The sequence below is a fragment of the Tamandua tetradactyla genome, chromosome 7, assembly GCF_023851605.1.
Source record: "Tamandua tetradactyla isolate mTamTet1 chromosome 7, mTamTet1.pri, whole genome shotgun sequence".
In the NCBI taxonomy this organism is placed as follows: Eukaryota; Metazoa; Chordata; class Mammalia; order Pilosa; family Myrmecophagidae; genus Tamandua; species Tamandua tetradactyla.
Genome location: NC_135333.1, coordinates 169,304,731 through 169,329,984, shown reverse-complemented (window position 1 = coordinate 169,329,984; position 25,254 = coordinate 169,304,731). Strand labels below are relative to the sequence as shown.

General features: G+C 38.8%; 1 protein-coding gene across 6 annotated transcripts in view; it reads left to right on the top strand.

Moving 5' to 3' along the window:
- The window catches only part of LOC143642843 (ankyrin repeat and sterile alpha motif domain-containing protein 1B-like), an 887,705-nt gene that overhangs the window by 511,075 nt on the left and 351,376 nt on the right, over positions 1–25,254 (top strand). For all 6 annotated transcript variants that reach the window (XM_077111726.1, XM_077111725.1, XM_077111727.1 and 3 more), the window contains exon 11: positions 18,314–18,450. In XM_077111726.1, the coding sequence (XP_076967841.1) occupies positions 18,314–18,450 (137 nt within the window). The remainder of the gene's footprint in view (positions 1–18,313; positions 18,451–25,254) is intronic.

Below are 25,254 nucleotides of genomic sequence, written 5' to 3'. Positions count from 1 at the left end.
GTTTGTACAATTAATTGAATTAATGGGATTAATAAGTCATAGCACTCTTGTTCCATATAAAGTTTTACACTATCAATTCTAAGGGCAATTAATATAAGGGAACACTAGTTAGGTTAGCAGTGGATTGTGGCAGCAATGAAAGCAGGAGGACGCTTCTTGCTAGCCTGTTTTACTATGTGCATTTTTCTCTACTTTTTCTAGAATGATTTTTTTCGGTGGGGGCAGAAGGAATTTCAAAAATGAAAAAAGTCTATATTGCATCTTGTAGTTTTAAGTACTTCTCAAAGAGAGTAGCATCGATATACATTTCTGATGAGGCGTGAACTCCTGTAAAAGATTTTAAAGGGTTTGTGGGTGCAGTGTGAAATGCTGTAAGCCCACCCACTCCGAGGCTAGGTACTGACCCACTCAACAGGGAGTTCAGAGACCCCAGACTGGACGGACCAGGAATGTTCCTCATCACAGCTCTGCATAAGTAACTGTAAGAGGAGCTCCGGTTCCTTGTGAGAGAGGTCCCTTCAGGCATACACGCAATTTATAATGGTTCATCAGGAGCTCTGAAACCTTTTATGACACCTAATTTACTTTTACAAAAAGCTTCTGGGATTTTAAAGTTCTTAGCTACTTTTGCATAAATATATGACTTTGTAGCCAGTATTTAAGCAATATTTTGTTAATAAAAAATGGCTTTTTAAATAAAAATTTTGTATAATGTGTAGCAAAAGAGTCACTGATTTTACAGGGAATATATAAACAATTTACGGAATCTGGAAAGTTTAGAGGAAAGAATAGGAGCAATCAGCTTTTAAAGAACTGTGTGTTAGTGGTGCTGGGATATATGACATTTGAAAGTGTCTATGGGCAATGAGATAAGAGAAGAAAGTCATTTGTTTAATGGTTCTGTCATTGGGATAGGGAGATGCATCAGTAAGAAAGAAATGAGGGCAATGGTGTGAGTGCAGAATTATCTCTAGAGTAGGAAAGATAGAAACCTCACTGCCATTTGGAGGTTTTGTTCCTATTGTGAGTATAAAAGAGGAGAGATGATTTAGGATAAAATATCACTTTGGCTTCTCATTTTGCTTTCTGGGAATTTGCAAACATTTCAAACTGAATTATGAAGGCACATGAAATGTAATTTGATTTTTTTCAAAATACCTACGCAAATTTGTAATTCCATATGATGTATTTATTTTACAATATGTGCTGTCTTTAATCATGAATATCTACATAACCTGAATGACATAATAGCGTTTCAAAGGAAATACATGTTCGGATGATAATAATGGAGTAAGACTAATCTGTGGTCACATTTTGTATCAAAATACTAGGTAATCAAAGTTAAATACAGGTTCCTGGCTAATGTAAATTTCAATCAAAACTCTCTTTAAATATTGTTGGTGATTTCCATCCAGTTTTCCTAGCATTTGCTGACATTTTGAATAAAAACCAGTAGTTCCATGAAATATTAGGCACACATTTAATTTATGAGACAAACATCTCATAAATATATTGCATGTGTGCCTATGTGCACACACTTGTTAGCGAGTAACACACATTGCAGTGGATATGCAAAAGAAGTAGAACCATCTAATAACGATCATCATGTGTATGAAAAAGCTGGGGAATTGTGGAATTGAAAGCTTTCCCAGATAAGAATTTTGCTTACTAATGAAGGAACCAAGATTTTTTTAAAAGTCCGGGTTTGACATGAAATTTAAATTCATCTTAATGAATAAGAAGTAATTTAGAGGAAAACTGAACTCCAGAAGAAATCAGCTGTGATATCTACTATTCCCATTTTCTTCAGTGGTATTAAGAAATGAAAGATATAAAGTCGCTTCTACCTTTGAAATCCTCTCTATAATGATTATGTTTTTCTGAGATCAGCAAGTGTGGAATGAACAGGAATTTGTAGGCTACTGGTGCTAATACTTAATAATCCCCATAACTGATATTGCATATACTATAATGAAAATAAGACGGGCACTCACATCATTGGATTTTGAGTGCTTGTCTCTATCTTAGGAAATTTTATCAAAATTTCCCCACCTTTCTCTGTAATTTTTTTTTCACAAATAATGTTTGCATTAAAAGAAAATTGATTGAATATTAAATACAGAGGCAATATTTAAATCACTTACATTTAAACATGTTTCAGTTAGATATTAACTTCTCTGCTAAATTTTCACTATTTAAAAAAATTTGTTCTCAGCACGTGAAAATGCATCAGATATTAAGTAATAATATGAAACACATTTTGAAAAAAAATACATCAATTGTTGCTTTGTCCATAATACTGACTATTCAAAAATTGAGTCCTGTCATGGGTAATGATGACATAAAAACACACTAGACATGCTGTGTCTGCCTTGAAAGGGCCCACAGTAAAATAAAAACACGTGATCAGGATGATGCAATGGTGGCTCGGTGGCAGAGTTCTCGCCTGTCATGCCGGAGACCCGGGTTCGATTCCCGGAGCAAAACAAACAAAGAAACAAACAAAACCCCCACATGAGCAGACTGTGGTCAGTGCAGCAGGTACCCAGGATGCTGTGGGGGCAGCAGGCATCGTCTCTCCCCCAGCCCCACCCTAGAACGGCCAAGGAAGTTCTCCTTAAGGAGGTGATTCTTGAGTTGAGTTCATGTGAAGGCCAGAAATATATTTAAGATAAAAAAACACCACGTGAAAAAGTTTGGGGGCTGGAGATATAAAAAGGCCCAGATGAGGATAAGAAGACTCATGTACAAATGAGGAAGAGAGAGAAGGGAGGTGGGCCATGGAGGCAAGGAGAGGGTAATGAAGAACAAATTTGAACGTGTAAGTGTGTATTTGCAGCCTTGCTTCTCTCTAGAAAGGTTGGGAAACTGGTCGCCTACCTCACGTTTCCTCCTCACCCCCCACGTCTGCCCCCTTCGCTTTCTGCCACAGTAACCTGACTTTGTTAGGCCAGTGCCCTCCCCCGCACAACCATGCCTTTTGGGAGGGGCTCTCCTTCCCCACCCCCAGTTCCTCACTTGCCTTAGTCAAACCTTAGACTAGGGCTTGGAGTCACCACAGTCATTCGAAACAGATCTGGCTGTTAAGACTCGTAAAGACCCCGAGGAAGGAATGACTCTCTTCTTTGTTTGGATATGGTCATGTCTGAAGATGCCCCGAACTGTCAGCCTGGCTCCAGGCGTCCACTGGGGAGGGTGGCACAGGAGCTGGCCTTTGGCTCTCTTCTATGGAATAATCAGCATCCTCATTGCTTAAGCTGGCTAAGGGGAAGTTGATGTTAATTGCAGCACAGTCATCCTGACCAGTTAATGAGGAAACAAACTCCAGCTTGATGACAAAACTAAGAAGGTGGCAAGGTAGAAAAATCAACCAACAGATGTAGGGTAGAGATAGAAAATGGATTTTGGAGTAAGACCAGTGCAAGCTGATATCAGAGGTAGATGCATGCTCCCACATGTGTGGAGAATGATACGCATTCATGCAAGGCGATGTACACCATTTACCACATATGCCTCGCGAATTCCTCCTGGGTACCCTTGAGTAGGGCTGGGACATCAGGGTGGACTCACACTCACTTATCATTGCATACTGACTGTCCGAGGCTATTTGAATGTTTAACCACATGAATATTCTGTTATCACATTAATTAAATAAGGAACAAAACCGGAAGCTTGTGTGTCATCTATGCCCCACACAAAGGTTTGAGTCAAATCGTTGCATGCACTCATTTCTACTTTTCTTCTGCAGAGTGCCTGCTGATGGGTTTCAGTCCATTTTTCTCTAGTTTTTTTCTCACCACGTCACTGATCTGTGAGAGCACATGAAATCATTTGACCATCTGTTTATATTGGCCCCACAGTTGTTCTCTCTCACTGATTAGTACCAAGTTGCTTATAAAATCATGAAAGGGACCCCTGCGAGCAGCCGGCCGGAGTCACCCTGGAGGGTTCACAAGGGGCTGACTGTGAGGGGGTGACTGGGTGGAGGAGAAGGATAAGATGGCCTTAGGGATCGCTGCATGCAAAGGGTGCCCAGGCAGGGCTGAGGAAACAGGTGCTACAGCGCAGGCCTGGGGGCTACAGGGGACTGAACCCAGTCTCTCCGTACTGGGAGCAGGTCAGCCTGTGTACACCTTGGCCAGTGGACCCTGGGGCCGTCCTGGGCAGGGGCTGCCCATGCTGCCTGGACACTTCCAGCAGCGGGGCACAAAATCCCTTCAACTTGAGAGATTTATTACAGTGTCAACTGCAAACAGGATTGGGGTTTTGCTAGGTGTTTGGGTTTTTTTTACTGCAAATTTTATTGAGATTTATTCACATACAATATAATTCATCCAAAGTATGCGATCAGTGTCTCACATATCATCACCTAGTTGTGCAATAATCACATTCCATTTTAGACCATTTTCATTACTCCCAAAAGAAAAACAACAAGTGGACATAGAGAAAACCCCAAACACCCCATACCCCTTTATCTCCCCATTATTGACCCCTAGTTTAGATGCGGTACATTTGTTACCATTGATGAAAGAAGAGTAAGATGCTACTGGTGGCCACAGTCTGCAATTTGCAGTAGGTATGCTTTCCCCACACAGCACTCTTATTATTAACTCCTTGCACAAGTGTTGTACATTTGTACTAGTTCGTGAAAGAACTTATTTATATTTGGAGTGTTAATCATAAACAATGCCCGTCACGCAGTTTGCTGTGTTATACAATCCCATATTTCAACCTATCACTTTCCTTCTGGTGACATACAATAAACTTCCACTTTCAACCCAATTCACCTACAATTCAGCACTATTGCTTGTGATCCCCCAAATGAGCTACTCTCACTTCTATCCATTTCCAAACCTTTAAGTTCAACCTCATTAAAAATTTGCTGGGTGTTGGGGTTTTCTTTATGTTTTTCTGACAAGATGACAAGACGAGTGGATGTAGCTATTGGCAAGAGAATGATTAAACGATGGGCCGTGTCGTCTAAGCTGATGAGCGTAAAAGTGAAGAGAGGAGGGAGTTGATGCATTGGATGAACAGGGATAGCTTGGGTGGACAGAGGTCTCCATGGGTTGGGCAATAGGCATGTGAGTGAGGGCAGTGAGGGTGAAAAGGGTTGGATATGGCGTCTACAGATTGCAATTAAGATGTCCATTGAGGCAGTTGCTGCTGACAACTAAGGACACAGGTTAGCCTTAGATGTGGGGCCCAAACAGAGTGAAGACAATGACCCACATGGCCGTCAGAACACTCCTAGGCATAGGTGTGTTTTGGATATTACGTGGCGCTTCTTTGGGTGATGAGGTGCAAGCCAAGAATGCCCGTTAGATGCAAGTCCCTGGGTGGGGAGTGGGGGCAGCAGCGGGGCGGGGCCTGCATAACTGGGACTCCTGTGGGGGTCCTTGGAGGGAGGGGGAAGGCGGGATGTGGGTCCTGAGCTCTTGCCTTTTCCAGGACCCACAGGACAGGGGTGAGGCTTCCCCACGTACACGGAAGATTGGTGGTTTCAAACCCTGTGGTGTGCAGAGCAGGGGTGGCGGGGCCAGGGGAGAAGCGGGGCCAGCTTGGGGGTGCCAGTCGTCCCTCCTGCCCTTTTGCTCACAGATGTGCTTCTTCCTTCCAGCAAGTGTGAAGTTCACTATAGCCTCATAGCCAGGTCCTTTTATAGATGGAAGTCGTATTTGGTTATGGTCTAAAGACGAACAATTTTAGAAATGCAATGTAGCTGAGCTTTTTTTTTTTTAAATAGCAAATTGCCATCTTTTACCAAGATAAATTTGTTTTCTTTTCATTCACCTTCCTGCCTTTATCTTAATACCCTGTCTTGCCAACCTCATCTCCATTTGCTCTTCCGTACACATCCTATGCTTCAGCCACACTGAACTACGTGCAGCTCCCTGAAGGTAGAGAAGCCGTAATGCTCTTGAGTGCCTGTGGCTCATTGCAAGTACTGCTTTCTTTGTCTGAAATGCTTCTCCTGAGTGCTTGAAAAAAATGCCACTCATTCTTTAAGGCTATGACGGAATCTTTCTTCTTTATTTATTTCTCTTTTTGCACATGACTTAACTGCCCACCTGCCGCGTTATCCAGTTAGAGGCCCCTCTGCTGTGACCCGTGGCACCTGAGAGATGGCACAGTTTTGCAGTGATGTCTTTGCCTTCTGCATTTTCCATTAAATACTTAATGCCTCCAAATCAAGGATGACAGGGCAGTCACACCTCCAACCCTACCCCATACCCTTTACACTGTTTCAGTTATCTATGGGTGCTCACCAGATTATCCCCAAACGTAGCACTTGAAAAGAAGAAACTTATATTTTCTTCGGGTGTTTTGTGGGCCAGGAGTCTGGGAGGGTATAGTTGGAAGTGTTTGGCGTGGGGACTCCCACGAGGTGAAGCTTGCCAGCTCAGTAGTCACTTCAAGGCCTGATGGAGGAGGGGTCGGCATCCGGGCTAACTCAGGGGGCTGCTGGCAAGTTTGAGCCCCGGTTGCCGCCCCTGCCCCCGCACCCCGTGGGCTCCTCCCTCAGGTGCTCCCGTGGGGCCGCTCACCCCCTCACTGCAGAGGGTCCGGGACCCGGAGTGCACCAGACTAAACACGGGCCACCGCCCCGTTGCGGCCCAAACCCGAGTTGACATCGCATCGCTTCTGCTGTGTTGATTGGTTAGAAGTGAGCCGGTGAGCTCAGGCACCCCCAGGAGGAGACGATCCTACAAACGCGTGGGAACCGGGGTGCGGAGATGTGAGGGGCACCCCCCGAGGTGCCCCGTCGGTTTGGGCCGGTGCGCAGCGCGGCCGGGCCACAGCTGGTGAACAGGTGCGGCTGCTGCAGGCGGGAATAGTGAAGATTCAGTTCTCAGCATACTTCAAGGAATCATTGATTCTTCAGAAGCCGTGGTTAAATATTGTAAAATTCATTAACTATTTGGGATCTTAAATAATTCTCTAAAATAACTGTTAATTGGTAACTTCCTCCCTGTCCCGCTGAAAATATCAAAACAGAGGATCCCTGGGTCGTCTTGGCTGTGACGTTTGTACTGTCTCTCCCAGGAATGGTCGGCGCACGCATCTCCAAAGCAGTTCTTGTAGAATCACCCAATTCGGTTGGTCTTATGCACTTATTTACTTACCCATCTAATGACCGTCTATTGAACACTGACTACAAGGCACTGCCCTAGGTGTTAGATATGGACTTTTGGTACCAAAAAAAATAACAATGTGCAAATGTTAGCTCCATTTCCACTTTCATCAGGAAAACCTTCGTTTTTAATTCCGTAAAGAGAATGTTGATAGATAATGTGAATATGGAAAAGTAAATGTATGATATAACGTTTTTTTAGATTCCTCCATAACGAGGAAAGTATTTCCATGGGAAGGACTTCAGGCAAGTGTTGGCAAGCTATGGCCATCCAACGCAATCAGCCCGCTGCTCGTTTCCCTAAATAGAGTTTTCTAAATGCGGACGCAGCTCTCCCATTTGCTTATTTACTGTTTGTGCTCATGCACTATAATGTCAGAGTTCAGTAGTTGTGGCAATGACTATATAGCTTGAAAAGCTTAAAATATTTACTATTTGTTCCTTTACAGAAAAAGCCTTCCAACCCCTGACTTCAGGCCAAAAAACTAAGAATTATATTTCATGAATTGCTGGACTAAGAATTATTAAATGTACACTTGATGGTTACTTAGTGTGGCATTCAGAACTGCACAATAAAGACTCAAGCCACCTATTTCTTTTCATTTTATTATATGTGTTATCTTTATATGCATATATTCTACAATAATAGCAATGGCTGCATTTGTCAAGCATTTACTATATACCACGCAATATTCTAAACACACCCTCATGCACATATAAACCTCACTCATCCTTACAACAGATGAAGAAGGCACTGTTACACAAATAAGGAAAATAAGGTTAAATATGCCAGGATTGCAGTACAAGACTTGTCTGATTTCGAAGCCTGTGCTCTTTGTATATGGCCCTTCCATTTCTTAGGATCCCTCCATACTGTGCTCTTCTTTATTCCACAAACTTGCATAACTTTCCCATCTACCTTTCATTCACCCTATTTCCAACTTTTGGAATGTCCTTCCCACACATTTCGTCGTGTATAAATTTTACTAATCTGTCAGAAATGTGCTTAACCACCATCTCTCCTGTGAGCCCTTTCCCAAATCTCTAGCCATAAGTGATCTCAATTGTGTTTGTCATCTACAGAACGTCCAACCCAGCAACTTGGGCACTTGAACTTCTCAATACATGCTAGATGAGTGATGTTGAAATACTAGACTGTAACATTGCACATTCAATGTTTTGTATTTATAATTATTTTTCATATAAAATCTCAAGTAAACTAGAAAGTTTTTTTTCCCCCTAAACTGGTTGTTGCAGAGGAAATTGACATTCATAACGCATATTGAGGAAATGTCATTGGAGGATGTCTCTTACTTCAATCTAAAATCTAAAGTAAAATTTGGCCATTTTCTCTAAGCAGTTTTACACACCTCATTTCCTTTCATCGGCAATGCTTTGTAGATGCCGGTGTAAACTGTAAGTTGACTGTGTAAAGCAGAGTCCACTGGATAATTAATATTTAAAAGAATAGTGATATAATCAAGGATACTTAGGAAATAAGTCAGTTTCTTAACACTTTCATGTGTCTTCTAGAACACACTTCTCATCTGGATTTTCTTTAGAAGGAGCAGGGACTTGTAAAAGCCAGGCCACTTTTCTCCATGTTTTTAAGGCCATGTATAATGGTTTCCATGCATACAGTTTTGCCTTATGTACTTTACTTTGAAGGATTTCATTGGGCTAAGAGCTATGGAGAAAATAAGGGAAATATAAAAATATCTTTCCCAAGCTCTCATATCTAGTCTGGAAAAGGTAATACGAGGTAGTATAAAATCAAATCAGGAGTGTAGTGGCGCAGATCATGAATTGAGAAGATGGAGACACAGTACTTGACTAGTCACTGTCACGTACCACATATTAAATTACTTATAAGATGCTTTTGCCTAAGATATGCATGTAGTACCCAGCAGTTTTTCTGGCTTTGATGCCAAAGCTGTTCAGCTGTTGCAGTTAATAATTCCTCAGGAGACCATTCCTTATTTCTGGAATTAAAGTCTCTCCCTACCAATCTGTGTTAATAGCTGAAAGATAACTGATCTCAAATCCTAGCCAAGTATCCGTAGTCTTTAGTTTTGATATAGTATCCACACAGTATTGCTATTCATTTTCTTGCTTTTCCCTCTGGGTTTTTCCCCCCCTCTTCCATCTTTTCTTTCAATTCTGATGGTATGTGGTTTGATAGAGGAAAAGGAACATGGTATTTATTAAATCCCTACTCTGTGCTCAATGATGTCCTAGTTACTACTCATAGTATGCTCTCTTTTTATCTGTGCACATAAGCCCTAAACAGAATTTACTAATCATTCACATTTTTCAGTTAAGAAAACTGAATTTAAAGAGGTTAAATAACAGGCCTAAATCACACAGGCAAGTTTTTTGTATTTTTATTTTTTTACAAAATTCAGCATCTGGTACAAAATGTAAGTTTGGTTGCTTTTTTTCTTTTCTTTTCTTGGTTGCTTTTTTGAAATAACAAAAGACAGAGTTATAGTTAATGTTGTATGCCTTGTTGTGGACAATTTGTTTAAAAATCAGCACAGAATTGAAGATAATGAGAAACACGACTATAGATGATCTCATGGGTGAGAACCAGAGACCACAGGCTCATGAAGACTTGAGATATTGGAATTGCAAGACATGGGTTACAAAACAAAACAAAGCAAAACAAAACACTACAGCTGCCATTTTCAGATACATAAAATTCAAGTTTGAAAAAGTAGTCAGGACCCTGAAAAACACAAACTTGTGACATTTAAAAGGATACCAACAGAAATTCTAGAACTGAAAATTATAATTGAAATTAAGAAAATGGTTTTGTAGCTGGCTAGACACAGCTGAAGAAAGAACTAATAAACTGGAAATTGAATATAAGAAACTACTCAGAATGAATACAGAGAGATAAAACAACAAAAAGTAGAAAGAGAATATGAGTGATACTGAGAATACAATCTGTCTAACATTATTTCTTTGGAGTCTAAAATGAAAGAAGAAAGAGAATGGAGTAGGGGCAATAGTTGAAGAGATATGGTGGAGAATTTATATTCCTCCTAAAGACGTCCCCATTTCTGCTGAGGGCAATGCCATCCTTTCAGTTCCTAAAGCCAAAAGCCATAGCATTGCCAAGAAAGTATGTAGGTCTCCTTTCAGATCATGTCCAGAATCCAACCACTTACCACCAACTCCACGGTCACATCCTGACCTGTAGCCTGGATCACTGGTCTTAAATGATCTTCCTGCTTCTAACCTAGGCCTGTATTGTCATTTCCCAATACAATAGACACAATAATTCTTTTAAAATGTAAATCAGATTAAAACCCTGTGTATCCCTCTACTTATCAAAGTAAAATTAAAAAACCCTTTAGAGGTTTATCATATGACTCAGCATTATTTCAGTCTTCATTATTTCTCTTCTGTCCTCTCCTACTACTCTCTAACTCGCTCAGCCTTACTTGTCTCCTCAGTGTTTATTCCCCAGACATGAGGCACAGTCTTGCCTCGGCCTTTGCATTGACTGTTCCTTCTGCCTGGAATGCTTGTCCCTCAGGTATTTACATAGATAACTCTCTCTTTCTTGCTTGAATATTATTTTATCAATGAGGTCTACTACCCTGGCCACCTTTATCAGACAGCATACACACGGACACACACACATATAACTATGTTTCTGGGCTTTCTTTTCTGTTCCTTTGATTTTTCTATTTCTGCAGTGATGTGGAGCTCTTTCTGTTAATACAGCAGAATAATAAATTTTCATTTTCACCCTCCTCTGTGCTTCTCTCCTTTTTCAAATATTCTTTCTTCTCTTAATTTTTAAAAAGAGCATAAGGATAATTTTTATGTTCCCCTAAATTCAGTTTTATATTTGTGTACACACATACACAGCTTTCCTACAGGAGCCCCCCCATACCACCAAATAAAATATATATAGATAAATGGATAGAAAGAGGATACTAACCACCTTTCAAAACTCTTTTCAGCTCTAATAGCTTTTCAGATGATTCTTTTGGGTTTTCAGCCACCGTAAGTAATGATAATTTTATATCACTATTTTCAGAACTTATATTTCTCTCTTATTTCTCTATCTGGTCTTATTGTATTGGTTAGTATTTCCAGAAAGAATGTTACATAATATATGGGATATTCTTCTTTCTAACTTTAATGGCATTCCCTTTATATCCCAATTTAATACGATATTCAATGTTTATTTTAGATATTTGCAATATGCTTCCACTTCTATTTTACTATGAGTTTTATTTTTAATCAGGAAGGAATGTTGAATTTTCCCAAAGACTTTTCGGATTGTTTTGAGGTGAAGTGAGTTAACAAATGTGAAGCATGTGGAGCAAAGCCTGGCATGTAGTAATCTCCAGTGAGTTGTTAGCATAATGTTTACCACCGTCATCATTTATCTTCTCTTGTCATCTAATGTTATGGATTGTATATTAGAAGATTTACTTATATTAAACCATCATCGTATTTCTGGAATAAACTTACTTGGTTTGGGCATCTGGTTTATTATTTTAACATACCTGGGTTCATTTTGGTAATATTTTGTTTAAGAGATGTGTGTGACTATCCGTATGTGAGATTGTGGAAGTTTGGAAGTTAGCATCTTTTCTTGGCTTGGTTTGGTTTATGTAAGTTTCCCAAAATTAACTGGGGAAATTCATGTCTTTTCGGTGCTGTTGATTATCTCATGTAGTAAACATATTATTTGTCCATTAAAGATCTAATAAAACTTATATTTATATGTTTGGACCCCGTTGCTTTTCTAGGAAGAAGTTCTTTGACAACTTTTTGGTTTCTTTTTGTATCAATTTTGAGTTTTATATTTTCTCTTAAAAATAATCAATAGCTCTGTAATTTTCTTTTATTTTTCTTTACATAGAGATGTATATATACAGTGTTGTGTTATAATTATTTAAGTCTCCTTATCTGAGATTATATACATTTTAGGTTGACATCTGCTAACCTGTCTTTCAGTAAACACTGACCCTTCAGGACATGGATTATATCTTAGTTTTTAAGTTCCTACTCCAGGACGCATAGTATAAATGTTCAATGAGTATTTGAGGAATTGATGACAACACAAATTATTAAACACCTTGTGTTACAATCATCCAGCATTTTTGTGTGCTGCTGCGGCCTCCAGCTTGCTTTTAGCTAAACCCCTTGCCTCAATGCTGGCCTTTGGCCAAATTAATGAGCAGCTTTCTATCCCTGAGTCATAAACGCCCCCAGACCCCAACCCACATCTGCAGCCACCCCTACACACACCCCCTCACACATCACTCAAACCCACAGCTGCTCCCAGACTGTAAGCAAACTACCCGCTCTGCTCTCAGACCCGCGACCGAGTCCCATTTTGAGTGCATTTGCTGTCAGTGAACCCATCCTTGCCTCCCACGGGAAACCTACTAACCTCTACCCCTGGGCCTCATTAAGGTACAAACCCGGGGTCCCCTCACTCTGCTGTGCCCCACCCCCCCGCTGACAGAGCCCCCCGGGCCACCTATGCTTCCTGGACCCCTCCCGGTGCCCCTCCCTCCCCGAGACCCGTGAGTAACCAACTGCTGTTCAAATGCGCCGTGGCCCTGGGCTCCCAGGGGTCACATCCAAAAATCCAGAGTAACTCATTCAAAACACCTCGTTCTGATTGGACATGATGGGACTCCCGTTCTGGTGGATTTATTCAGTGAACTTTCTCAGGCGAAGAATGTGTTTCCAAATATCCAGGTATTCAAATATCCACAGGTTTTCCTATTGTAGTCTCCTTGCCCCCTTCTCTCGCTCTCTCTTCGTGTGTGTGTATGTGTGTGCATGTAACCAGATATAGCCATACTCCCTTAACAAAATAATGAAACAAAGGCAAAATTTAATGAGAATTGTGGTTTTTTGGCATTTGTATTACTCCTAGTAAAGAAATATGGGCATTTTCTGTTTTCTCCTGGATTTTTACAGAGGTATGACTGATTCATACAATCTTAATTCTCATTATGCCATATGAACTTAAAACAATAACTGCATTCCTGAAAAGAAAGGCAAGGAATTTTGTAAACATTTCCATCAAGAAATCTTCGTAATAGGTAACCTTCCCAATTAAATTCCTGTACAATGAAACGAAATCTATTAAAGATTAAAATAATGAAAATTTTAATGATCATACTTTATGAAAAACAACCAATTTTTTAAAACGTAATTCTATTTTAGGTACCTCTTATGGAAGATTTTTCTATGTAAGATTTCTTTTTCATAGCTCTCATCAAAGAAGTGCATCATTTTTCATGGTTATTTATAGGCCCAAAAGCATCTTGGGATTTGAGATTATTTATAAACAGCATAAAAAATGAATTCAGATAAAAAAAAACCAAACTAATCATACTGAGGTATAGCAGGAACAGTAAGTACCTAATGAGCATTCGTTTATATGGGGTTTTGGCTCCTCAGATTTCTTGGATTTCATCATCTGATCTCACTGCACTCTATGTTCCAATAAACCCTCATGTTTCTTGCCTTCTTTTAGCATTTTCATTTCTACTTTTTAGGTTTCTGATACAATTCAAGAAATAATAGTAAGTAAGATTTTCATATTTCTCATGTAAAGAGGGAATTAATAGTGGGAAGATGTTTAAACATATATTATGCAAACCGTTTTGACCCAGAAGTCCCCAGGAGTTGCTTCAATCCTGTTTTGAAACTGCCCATATTTTTATGTTAACTACCCCTTCATCTTTACTTTTTCAAAGAATTAGTTGCCTCTCTAATGGACTTGTGATTTTCAATCTCCCTCATCCTTTTTAGAGCCCCCTAGAACTGTTATCTTTTTTCTCTTTCTTTTCTAATTCACAAATGGTATCTTCTGGATTATGACTGCCCTTTGCACCTTTCCTTGCCAAGATCTGCTGCTGCAACTTTTGATGATAACATAATGTCACAGTTGGAAGCATCAATCCACATTTCTCTGGCTCAGGTCCCATCTACTCTTAGACGCTTAGTGATCTCACCTGTGTCTCTTAGAATGCTCTTAGTTACTGCATGGTGTTGGCTACTGTGTTAGATTGAATTCTGTACCCCACATTCTTGTGGATGTGAACCCATTGTAAATAGGACCTGTTAAAGATGTTCTTTTTAGTTAATTGCTCAAATGAATGAGGATAGGTCTTAATCCATATTACTGGCGATTTTATAGAGCAAACACAAGGAGAAGCCAGAAGTCAGTGGAAACTGGAAGAGTAGACACAAGGACAAAGAAATCACAATGGACAGGAAGCAGAGGTTCAAACAAAAGAACCCCAAGGATTGCCAGCGGCAAGCATCAGAATACTACAAACTTTGGAAGAAAGCAATCTTTGCCAATGCTTTGATTTTGAACCTCTTCTAGACAAAACCATGAGCCATTCCATTCCCGTTGCTTAAGCCAGCCCATTATGTGGTGTTTGCAATAGCAGCTCTATCAAGAGCTAAGAATTAGCAGCTACTTTCCACTTTTCTCACCATGGCTCGTTGGAGAGATATCGTTTGCTCCTGCCAATAGCAATACGAGCAGCTATGTTGACTGTGATGTTCGGAGAGGACACTGAATCAAAAGTGCTGCCACTGCTGGAGATACCTGCTGATGCCTGCACCAAAACTCTCAGTAGTCGAGGTTGAAATCAAGTGCTTGCAACGGCTACGTTGTTGGGGCCCGTCTCTAATATCTCCGGCTGCAGGAGGTTTGCTCAGAAGCTGACCAGACTTTTTTATGGGGAGGGGGTACATGGTCTGGGTGTCAAACCTGGGTCTCCCGCATGGAAGGCGAGTATTCTACCACTGCACCACCCATGCGCCCTGAACCACTGTGCATCCTAGCCCAGACTTGTGTTGCTAATGAATAATGAAGATTTTAGTGAAATCTCTCATTGCATTTTACTAAAATCAAGTAGCTCCTCGCTATTGGACTCGGGTTTGAAGTCAGGCTAAGAAGGAAGGATGTTTTGGAGGATCACCTCTCCTTTCTGATAGAGCCTCTATATTAGAACCAAACACATGCTCTTCTGGAAGCTTCTGCTCAGGCTCTTCCTCAGGCTCATCCCCAGCCAGCCACATGTCGGGGCTGCTTCTTCCTCCTTCAGTGTCCCTAGCATGCTGGAGCACGTCAGCATTTTATGCCCAGGCTGGACCCCTTCTTACAGTGCCACCCTGCACTGCCCATTTATTTGTACCGTGTTCCCTTGTTCCCATCACCACCTGTCCACCTGCTGTACATCCTTTTCTGGTTTATTCTCTTTTTTCCCCTGAAACTTTAGTTTATTGCTTTTTCCTAAAATCCTAGTTTGGTTTCTCTGTCATATAATGAACCTAGACTTGGTAAACATTTAAGCAGCACTATCTCTGTGAAAAGACACTTCTCACAGAGTAGTCCTTGGCACAGGAGAACGCTATCATATCTTCCTTGGTAGATGTCTGAGAAATTGGTCTCTCTGGATCATTAGTTCGAAAAAAGCAAAAATATGTGCACAACAGTCATTTTTACCTTCATAACAAGGAAATAGTGTGATGTATATCTAACATTTGTCCAAATTAAATTTCACAAATTCAAACCTGAGACAAAAAATGAAGCTGAGGTGAATACTCTAAAAGAAAAATGACTAGGCTAATGCAGCAATACTTGTTATAATAGCAAACATCCTTTGAGTGCTCTATTCTTCCAAGCACTGCACTTAATGCTTTAATGGGTTACCGCAGATCGTTAATCCTTACAGGTGGAGGTCCTCATGTCATCCTCTGCTTACTGATATACTAAGACCAGGGTGGTTGAGTGATTTAGGTCTGTGGCATGCACAATCATTTAAAAGCCTAACAGTGCTTTTAAGTTGACGTTTTCTCTCTTTCATGTTCATTCTTATCGTCTCCATGTTGTCCTTCGTACGTGTGGGTGGCATTGGCCTGCTGTGGGTGGAGGAGATGGCTTGACCTCCACCACTGGCCCCGTCCAGTCGCCTTGGCACACCTACGGCCAGCTACCAGCCGAAGGCCGACAGGGCATCAAATGGGGATCTGAATTACTTCTCTGCCCCTTACTGGCGAAATAACTTTGGGATGAATTTCTCCATAAAACAGGGATAGTGATACTAGAACCTATTTCATAGGATTGTTTTGAGGATTAAATGAGATTCAGTAGTAAAAGAATTTAACGTGTGGCCTGCACATGATACATGCTCAATAAATGTGATTATTATTATTGCTGTGTCATTCCCACTTAAATAAACATATTCAGTGGTCGTCATTGCCTATAGAATTAGATCAATCTAATGGACCAATGACACTGCCTTTTACTCATCCAAGTTTATCTCTAGCTTATTGTTAACTTAACAGCTTTGCTGATGCTCTTTCTTCCTTCTTGCCTTTATGCTTTATGTTCTGTCCCAGTTCTCTTAAGAAAACCTAAAAACTGACACCCCAAAAAACTCCCAGCCAATGTCTGACTGTTCCTTCTGTTTTTTCATCATACTCCATTTATCTGTTATCAAGTCCCAAGTTATATTATATTAATACCTGTTTGCATGTCTGGTGCCAGACTTGATTGCACACTTCTCAAAGGCTGAGATTCTTAATTTATTCTGAGAATATAGCATAATATCTGACACATAGTTTCCCCCAATAAGCACATTTAGATGGATGGAAATGACTAAAAGAAGGAACACACTGGAGAGAATCAGAGCATCTCCTCATTGCCTTGCTGACTGATGTTTTATCTGTTTCAGTATTTATTCATACTATTCTATCTTTCAGAACCCTACCTGCTCTTGAGATCTGATTCAAATTTCTCATTATCTATAAAATCCTAGTCGATTGAGCAGTCATTAAATTTATTTTATGAATGATCTATTTAATTCACAGCATCATACTTGTATTCTTTGTTTCATGAGCCTATATCTGTACACCCCAGGGAGACTGAATTACATGTTTATGTAATAGGTAGAGTTTTATGGGAATCCATCCCCTTTCGTTTTATGAGCAAGAGGTGCCTTCATCAATTATTGATTTTCACTTGGGATTGCAGACAAACAGCTAGGGAACAGAGAAACATGCTGGTCCATAAAGAATTCACAACCTCAGTCTCCTTTGCATCAATTTAGCTAGCTAAGACAAAAAATTATTTAGAACTAATAAAAATATACAGAAAAGTACAATTTTTGCAGATTTGAGCTTGTAGCAGTTTTCATAAAAAGCTATGGTGGATTGCCAAAGATTGTCACTAAAATAATAAAACTTTTCTATGTGCTAACAGGAGTTTTTTTTTTATAGAACATTTTCTATTCTTTTTCCAAGTATTTTAAACATTACAAAACTGTATCTTCTATCTTATTTTGCTGTAGTATAAATTTAAAAAGAAAATGTTACTCATGTAGTTGATGTTTAAGTCATCACTTTTTTATCCCTCAGTATCCAATACTGAACAATGTAAGAGGAGATTAATTTAGATTGTTTAAATTTCATTCATTTAATTTCGCAGTTTATCACCCTGCTTTTCAAGAGGTGATAATTTGTTTCTGCTGTTTGTCTACATGGTAAAAACATTTTTCACAAATGTTAGGTTTTCACTGAGTTTAATCCACCAGGATGCTTTTCTGTAGTTTGAGGGATTTCTGGGAAGTCCTTTGAGGAAGCTTGAGATTTATAAATCAGGGAGCTAGGGTGGTGTGACAGTGGCTCAGTGGCAGAGTTCTCACCTGCCATGCCGAAGGTTTGATTCCCGGTGCCCGCCCATGCAAAAAAAAAAAAAAATCAGGGAGCTAGAAACCCCTACTTTTAATAAAGATCATTATTTATTTGAAAAATTAGGGGAACGATTTAGCTCCATGATATTGTAAAATTGTATTTTTAGTTAACGTGAGGTTTTACTCATTTCTATAAAAGTGGCAGTTTTAACAGTTGGCTGGCTGGTGTAGTGTTATGAATTGGATAATAATATTCTGCTTTATTGGAACAGGGGATGATTTTTACCAGTTTCAAAGGAAACACAGCATGCAATAAACATTATCTTCAAAATATACCGAGGAGCATAATCCTCATTATGATCTTGTAGTTGATCCCCGTTTTAAGTTGAAATCTCAAATGATTGTCACAAAAATCATTTCGGATCTGAAAAGGTAAACTGAGTGACCAGGTTCATGGCAGTTCTATTTTTATTTGCAGATAATGCCTCTGAGGTAGCGATTATTGCTCCAGGAACTGGTGACCATAGAAACAGCTCAACGGGCCCAACACCTGACTGCTCTCCTCCATCCCCCGACACCGCCCTCCAAAATATCGTAAAAGTTATTCGACCGCAGGTAAGTGCCCAGGATGACGTCATCTGCACTGTTCTGTGGGCGCCTTTCATCCAGCGGATGTATGCCGCTTACACTGCAATGCCTGGACTGTTTTGTGATATGTAGATAGAATTTTAGGTTAAAAGAAGGTACTCAGAAAAAAGTTGAACTGACCTTGAAATCTGTATTAGCTTTTGGAAGAATGAAGCTTGTATACTATGTGAAGAAATAGGTGAAGCGTAGAAAAATGGCTATTTCACATCCTTTTCCTCCCACCACTTATCCTCCGATTACTGAGCTGTTTCATGGTCTGTGATGTTTCCTGTTCTTCTTTTTTGGTCTTCAAATCTCCAGACCTATGCGTTATTTTTGGTCACTTCTGTACCCTCCCTCGCCTGGTTGTTTTGATACATTTTCTTTAAATTGTCTTTCCTCTATGATTTCTAGCTAATTTTGCCATGTTTGATATCATTTCCTCTAGGGTTCACTTGCCTCTAGCTGTTCTCTCTTTACCCTTTGTTCTTCTTTCTCTTACTGCCACTTGTCCATATGGGTCTCTTCTCTTCCCTTTTCTCTTTCAGCTGGGTTTCCCAGTGGGCGGATTGCAGGCAAGCTTTAGAAATATCATTGGGACAAGCTGTTCTGTGATATTTCATTGAAAATAGCACTTATAAAGCTGCATTATATTTTTACCAACAGATGGACCCAGAACATGGAATTGTGGTGTTCTCAACCTGGCTCGCTCTGAATGGGTCTCAGAAAATCCCAAAGAGGGAGAATTCAAATCTAATCAATACCATTCACTACCCACTTAGGTACATAGTGTGAACAAATCTTTTCAGTCAATTATAGGACAAAATATGTCTTTCAAGACTATTTTGACCTAAACGAGCAGTTGTTTGTTTAATTTCTTACCTTCCTTAACATAATTGATTTTGGATAATTTTTATTATAATCATCATCCTCATCAAATGAAATAGTGTTTAAACGTCACATCTCCACTATTGTTTAGAGAACACTTTCACAAAATCTTTTTCAGTTAACTTTCACCAATTCCAGGGAGATTTATACTCTTGTTTCATGGATAAGGATAATAGCACTCCAAGAAAACCCAAATGGTTTGAGGTTTCTTTCTCTTTCTTTAGTAAGCTAGTTGTCTCACCCAGTACCATTCAGAAGGTTAGAGAAATACCCGTGCTGTTGTACAGTGGGACACATGTTAATGAGATGGAATTTACAGGTGTTGTAGGTTTACATTTCACCTCGTGTTCCAGGATGTGGAGAAAGAAAATATTTTCAAAAATCCTTCTTCTGTTTTAGAGAAATTTGATCTAGTCCGTTTGCCTCAAAGACTAAACCCCACTGAACTCAGATTTACATGCTAAATCTGATCATTTGCTGTCATTGTTTTCCTCATTATATGAAGATGTTTCTATTGTTATTGTGTCCCTATATTTCCAGGTTTTTTGAGCTATTAAGGTAAGGTATTATCCTATGTATAAATTAATAACATCTTTCACTAAACATATTTACTTTTGTACCAAAGTAAATTCTCTAATATAAACTTACTTATTCATTCAATGAATGAAATTCAGATAACTTTCTTCATATCTATAATGAATTACCATATGATCTGATCAAGTATAAGAGAAATTATTCCATAAAACCTGCTTTGTGAATTTTAGTTTAGTTTAACCTATTTTGGTGAACTTTGGAGAAAATTAGAGGTGGCATTAAGGCCATAAATTCCATTTTGACTCCATTCCCTGATTCTGTAAATTATAAAATATTTAGGAAGGTAACTGACTCTACCTTTCTTTCTTAGGTTTTACAATAATGAAAACATAGAGCAGAATGGTCAAAAAAAACTCAGAAAGATGGTATTTAAATTAGAACCGATATGTTGCATATGTAACTGAACAATAACAGCCAACGTATATAATTGATTAAGAATATAACCTCAGCTAAGCTACTTTTCCTTTTGCCCCAGAGTCTTTGGTGCAGTACTTATTTCTCTTTCTGATTTCTGATTTCCTGGGGGCTCCTCATTCATTTTACCAAAGGAAGGAGCAGAAAACTCAAGTGAAAGTAATTAGAAGTGAATATAGGGGTAGGAAATTTGTTTTTCTAAGCGAGGTTCTGGACACTAGGGAGCGTGGCTGAGGGATGGCTAGATGGAGAGAACAGGTTGCTCTGACAAATCACAGGGGTGTCAGGAATGGAGCTTTTTTGACAGCAACTGTTACAAAGGAAAAGATAATGATTGGGTAGCTTGTAGAAGAGCCTGTATTTTGGTAACAGGTTTACTCCTCTAAGTGCTCACTAACTCTGGTTTCCTGTCTGGAAAAGCAAGAAAAATGTCAAGTTAGAATGGCTTGTGGCATTCAAATAGCCTTTTCATTTATGAATTAGTACTTAATAGCATTGTTGAAATAATAAATTCACTCTGAAAACTTGTGAGGAATTTTGGAAAGAAAAGCATAAATGCAAATCTTATTCATGAATGTATTTCTTTACCTGGACATTAGCTGTCAACCTTTTATGTTCCATCTTTTGTGCAAAGAATAAAAGAGCAGACTTTCCATCTTATTCACTGAAAATAAATATTGCTTAGGTAGAGCAAGTGAGATGGTTCCTTTCATGCCGGTTTTGGGCCTTGAACCCGGTCTCCCGTCTTGCAGACACGAAATCTACTGCTGCGCTACTGTTGCATCTGTATATGTGCTTTTTTCTCGTCTGTTTTCTACAATTCTACCTATAAATGGAGAGTATCCATTCTAACCAGGGAATCCTTGCTTTCAATATGAAATAGGGCTCTTACACCCTGCATGTGTTTCTGATTCGTGTGTCATGTGCTTGGAAGCTGCAGGCTTCCCGGAGCTTTGTTGCAATGTTTTTGCTTTTGTTTTTAATTTGGCATATTTGTTAACTGTCAGCATCACAACGGTAGGTCCTGCATCCTATGTTTGATCTTCTCAGCTTTGCTTCTTGAGGGTCTTTCATGTCTTAAAATTCTCCAGATTGTGAAATATTCTCTTTTTAATTCATTTTAACCCACAATCCTGAGTTTTTCTATTTAGATGAAACCACAAGACTGGATTCATCTTTTTACACTTGAAAACACAAACACAATTAATTTTAAAACTTGAGAAAATACTTGGAATTACTTAAAAATATTGCCTTTGGAAAAAATAGGTCTTTTGGCTCACCAATTCTTTTCTTTCTATTAAAAATTATATATACCTGCATTGGCACTTTTAAAAGAATGCTTTCCTATTTTCCTGGTGGAACATCTTTATTCCACTTGAGGAATAAAGTGGAATAAAGGACTCTCCTTCCCCCCAATTGAATTGACTTAATGCTTTGGAATAAAACATCGAACTGAGTTTTTATGAACAGTGTATCTTTATTCCACTTGAGGAATAAAGTACACTGTTCATAAAAACTCAGTTCGATGTTTTTTGACAATTGTGTTCATAAGTGGAAATCATTGCTCAAAGCAAGATATAGTATATTGTCATCACCTTAGAAAATTTCTTCCTGCCCCTTTCCAATCATTTCTTCCCATTCCTTCTTGAGAAGCAACTGCTTTCTGATTTCTCTCACCATTGATTAGAATTGTCTATTCTTGTTCTTCATATAAGTAGAATATAACATGTGTGTGTATAGATTTGTCTTTTATGTGTGAGCAGTGGCTTCTTTCACACAACATGCTTTTGAGATTTATCCATTTTGTTCCTTTTTATTGCTGAATAGTATTGCATTGGAATAATATACTGCAATTTGTTTACTGATTCTCCTATGGATAGACACTTCTGTTGTTTCCTGTTGTTTGCCATTATTAATAAGCATGCTAAAACTACTTGAGTAAAAGTCTTTTCTTAGACATAGGTTTTCATACTGATAGTTGAGAGTGGAATTCTTGGTCATAGAGTTGAATGACTGGCTAGTTTTATTAGAAACTGAGAGTTTTGCAAAATAGTTGTTCCATTTTATAATTTCTTATAGCATTGTGTAAGACTCTGTTTTGCTCCACATTCTTGCCAAAATGTGGTGGTATTGGCCTCTTAGAAAAACTTTTAGCCAATCTTGTTGATGTGAAATAGTTTCTCATTAAGTTTTGATTTGGCATCTTCTGGCGACTGACATTTCCTGTAGTTATTGACCATTTTTATATCTTCTTCTAAGAAGTGTCTGTTCAAATATTTTTGTGTGTTCAACTTCCTGACTTTTGATTTCTAGTTTTCTTTATAAAGTTTCCTCTAATTCCAAAAAATATGGGTCCTTTGTCAAATATATACACTGCAAATATTTTTTCCCATTCTATGATTTGTTTAAGCATTTCCTTAATGGTTTCTTTGATAAGCATAATATTTTAATGGGATTTTAAAAAATTTTATGGTTAGTACTTTTTGTGTCATGTCCAGGTTGTGGACAGATTATTTTTTTCCTAGAAACATTCTGGTTCTGGCTTTTACATTTAGTTCTATACTCCATCTTTGTGTATGGTGTGAGGTAGGACTCAACATTCATTTTTACTCCATATGGAAAAAGACTCTCCTTCCCCCCAATTGAATTGACTTAATGCTTTGGTATGTTTTATTGCTTTTTACATTCCAACTGTTTGTTGCTGGTAGATAGAAATGCAGTTGATTTTTATGTTATCCTTGTTTTCTGCCATCTGGCTAATTTCATTTAAAAGTTATGGTAGTTTTTTTGGGGTAAATTTTATAGGGTTCTCATGGCATCTGAGAAAAATAATAGTCTTACTTCCTCTTTTCTAATTTTTATGCCTTTTATTTCTTTTCTTTACTTTATTGTGACTTCAGTGACATGGTTATTGATAGTGATAAAAGTGAAACTTTTCACCTAGTCCCTATTTTGGGGGGGGAAATCATTTAGTGTTTCAACATTAATCATGATATAAGATATAAGCTTTTTGTATATACTCTTCTGCTAGTTTACCGAGACATTTTAGGCATAATATGGTGTTGAAGTTTTTCAACTTTTTTCCCTTTATATATTTAGATAATCATATGATTTTTCCCCTGTTTTGTTTCACTGATATTGTATATTACATTGTTTTAGTTTGGAATGTTAATCCAACTTTACATTTCTGAGATAAATCTCCCTTGATTATGATGTTTTATTATTTTATAGAATGTATGCCAAAGACACTTTGGATGAAGATATGGATAGAAGGATTAAATCTAGGGAAATCAAAGTCAAATAGTGATTTGAGCTTGGGTAGTGAGGATCTTGGAATGATACCGATTGAGATCAGAAAATCATGAGCAGACACTCATTTGGATGAGGGAGAGAGTAACATGATAAATTTGGTTTTGTAAATGTATTGAATGTGAGAGATAGGATAGAGAATTTATAAATACTGGTGTGTGTTCTAGTTTGCTAGCTACCAGAATGCAACACACCAGAGACGGATTGGCTTTTAATAAAAGGGGATTTATTTGTTGGTTCTTCAGAGGAAAGGCAGCTTAATTTCCACTGAGGTTCTTTCTTATGTGGAAGGCACAAGATGGTCTCTGCTGGTCTTCTCTCCAGGTCCCTGGGTTCCAACAACTTTCCCCGGGGTGACTTCTCCAAAGGCCTGGGCTGAGCTACAAGTGCTGAGATGAGGAATGCCGAGCTGCTAGGCTGTGCTACCTTGCGATCGCTCATTTAAGCACCAGCCAATTAAGTCAAACGTTACTCATTGCTGCAGACACGCCTCCTAGCCGACTGCAGATGTAATTGGCAACATATGAGGTTCACGTACCGTTGGCTTATGTCTGCAGCAACAAGATTAGGTATGCTCACCTGGCCAAGTTGACAACTGAATCTAACTAACACGGTGTGGGTCTCTGGAGAAAGGCAGGAGCTTAAGATACTGACTTTACAATCATTTATAGAAATTGATGGTGAAGGGAGAGTGTTGAAGACAGAATTCTAAGGGCAGTGTTTACAGTTAAGGAATAGATTTAACATTTGTTGGGAACCTAATATAATTTAAAATTCACGATTTTGGGGAGGAATGAATATTAGTATCTCCATTTTATAGGTGAGGAAATTGAGAACCATGGAGCTTAACTAAGTTCTTCATATATGCCTTAAAAAGAAGGCAAGGAGATAGAAAAAGAGTACTGAGAGAGATGAGAGATAGAAAATAAAACATTACCTTCGGAATAAAGAAGAATGGAAGATTGAAGAGGCAGTTAGTTAACATTGTCAACATTTTCAGAGAGGTGGAAGAGAATATGGAAATTTTACAGAAAATGACTGTAAAATGTCATTTTATTTGTAATTATGAGAGCAAAGAGAGTCAAGAATGCAATTTCCCTAAAGTAGAGAAGCTTCAGGTGAAGAGTTGAAGAGTAAGAGAAGAGCAGCACACTAATTGAAAATTAAATCTTTAGGTTAATTTGGTGATGATGAAAAGTGATAAAAGGAAAGACAGCATGTTAAAAGAAGGGCAAAGTTGTGAAACAGTTTTGTTTTTAACTTTTAGGATGTAGGAGAGAAAATCTGTAGGTAGAGAATGGAAGAGGGAAGACTAAAAGTTGATTAAAGAGACTTGGGTAATGGAGGCTGAAATGTTAAGTTTTATAATAGCAGGAGTGTGTAAATCTAATTAGTTCCAAAGTCCAAATACAAGCACTGGTATAACAGTTGGTTAAGCATTGGATTTTTGCTCTTTAGTCTTGGTCTTGGACGGAGTTTTCCACTGCTTTCCCATTTCATGGTAAAAATCAAGTCTAAAGTAACAGAATGAATCAGGTGGAGGCAGAAAAAGAGATGACTTTAACACAATAACAGAGAAATCTTCAA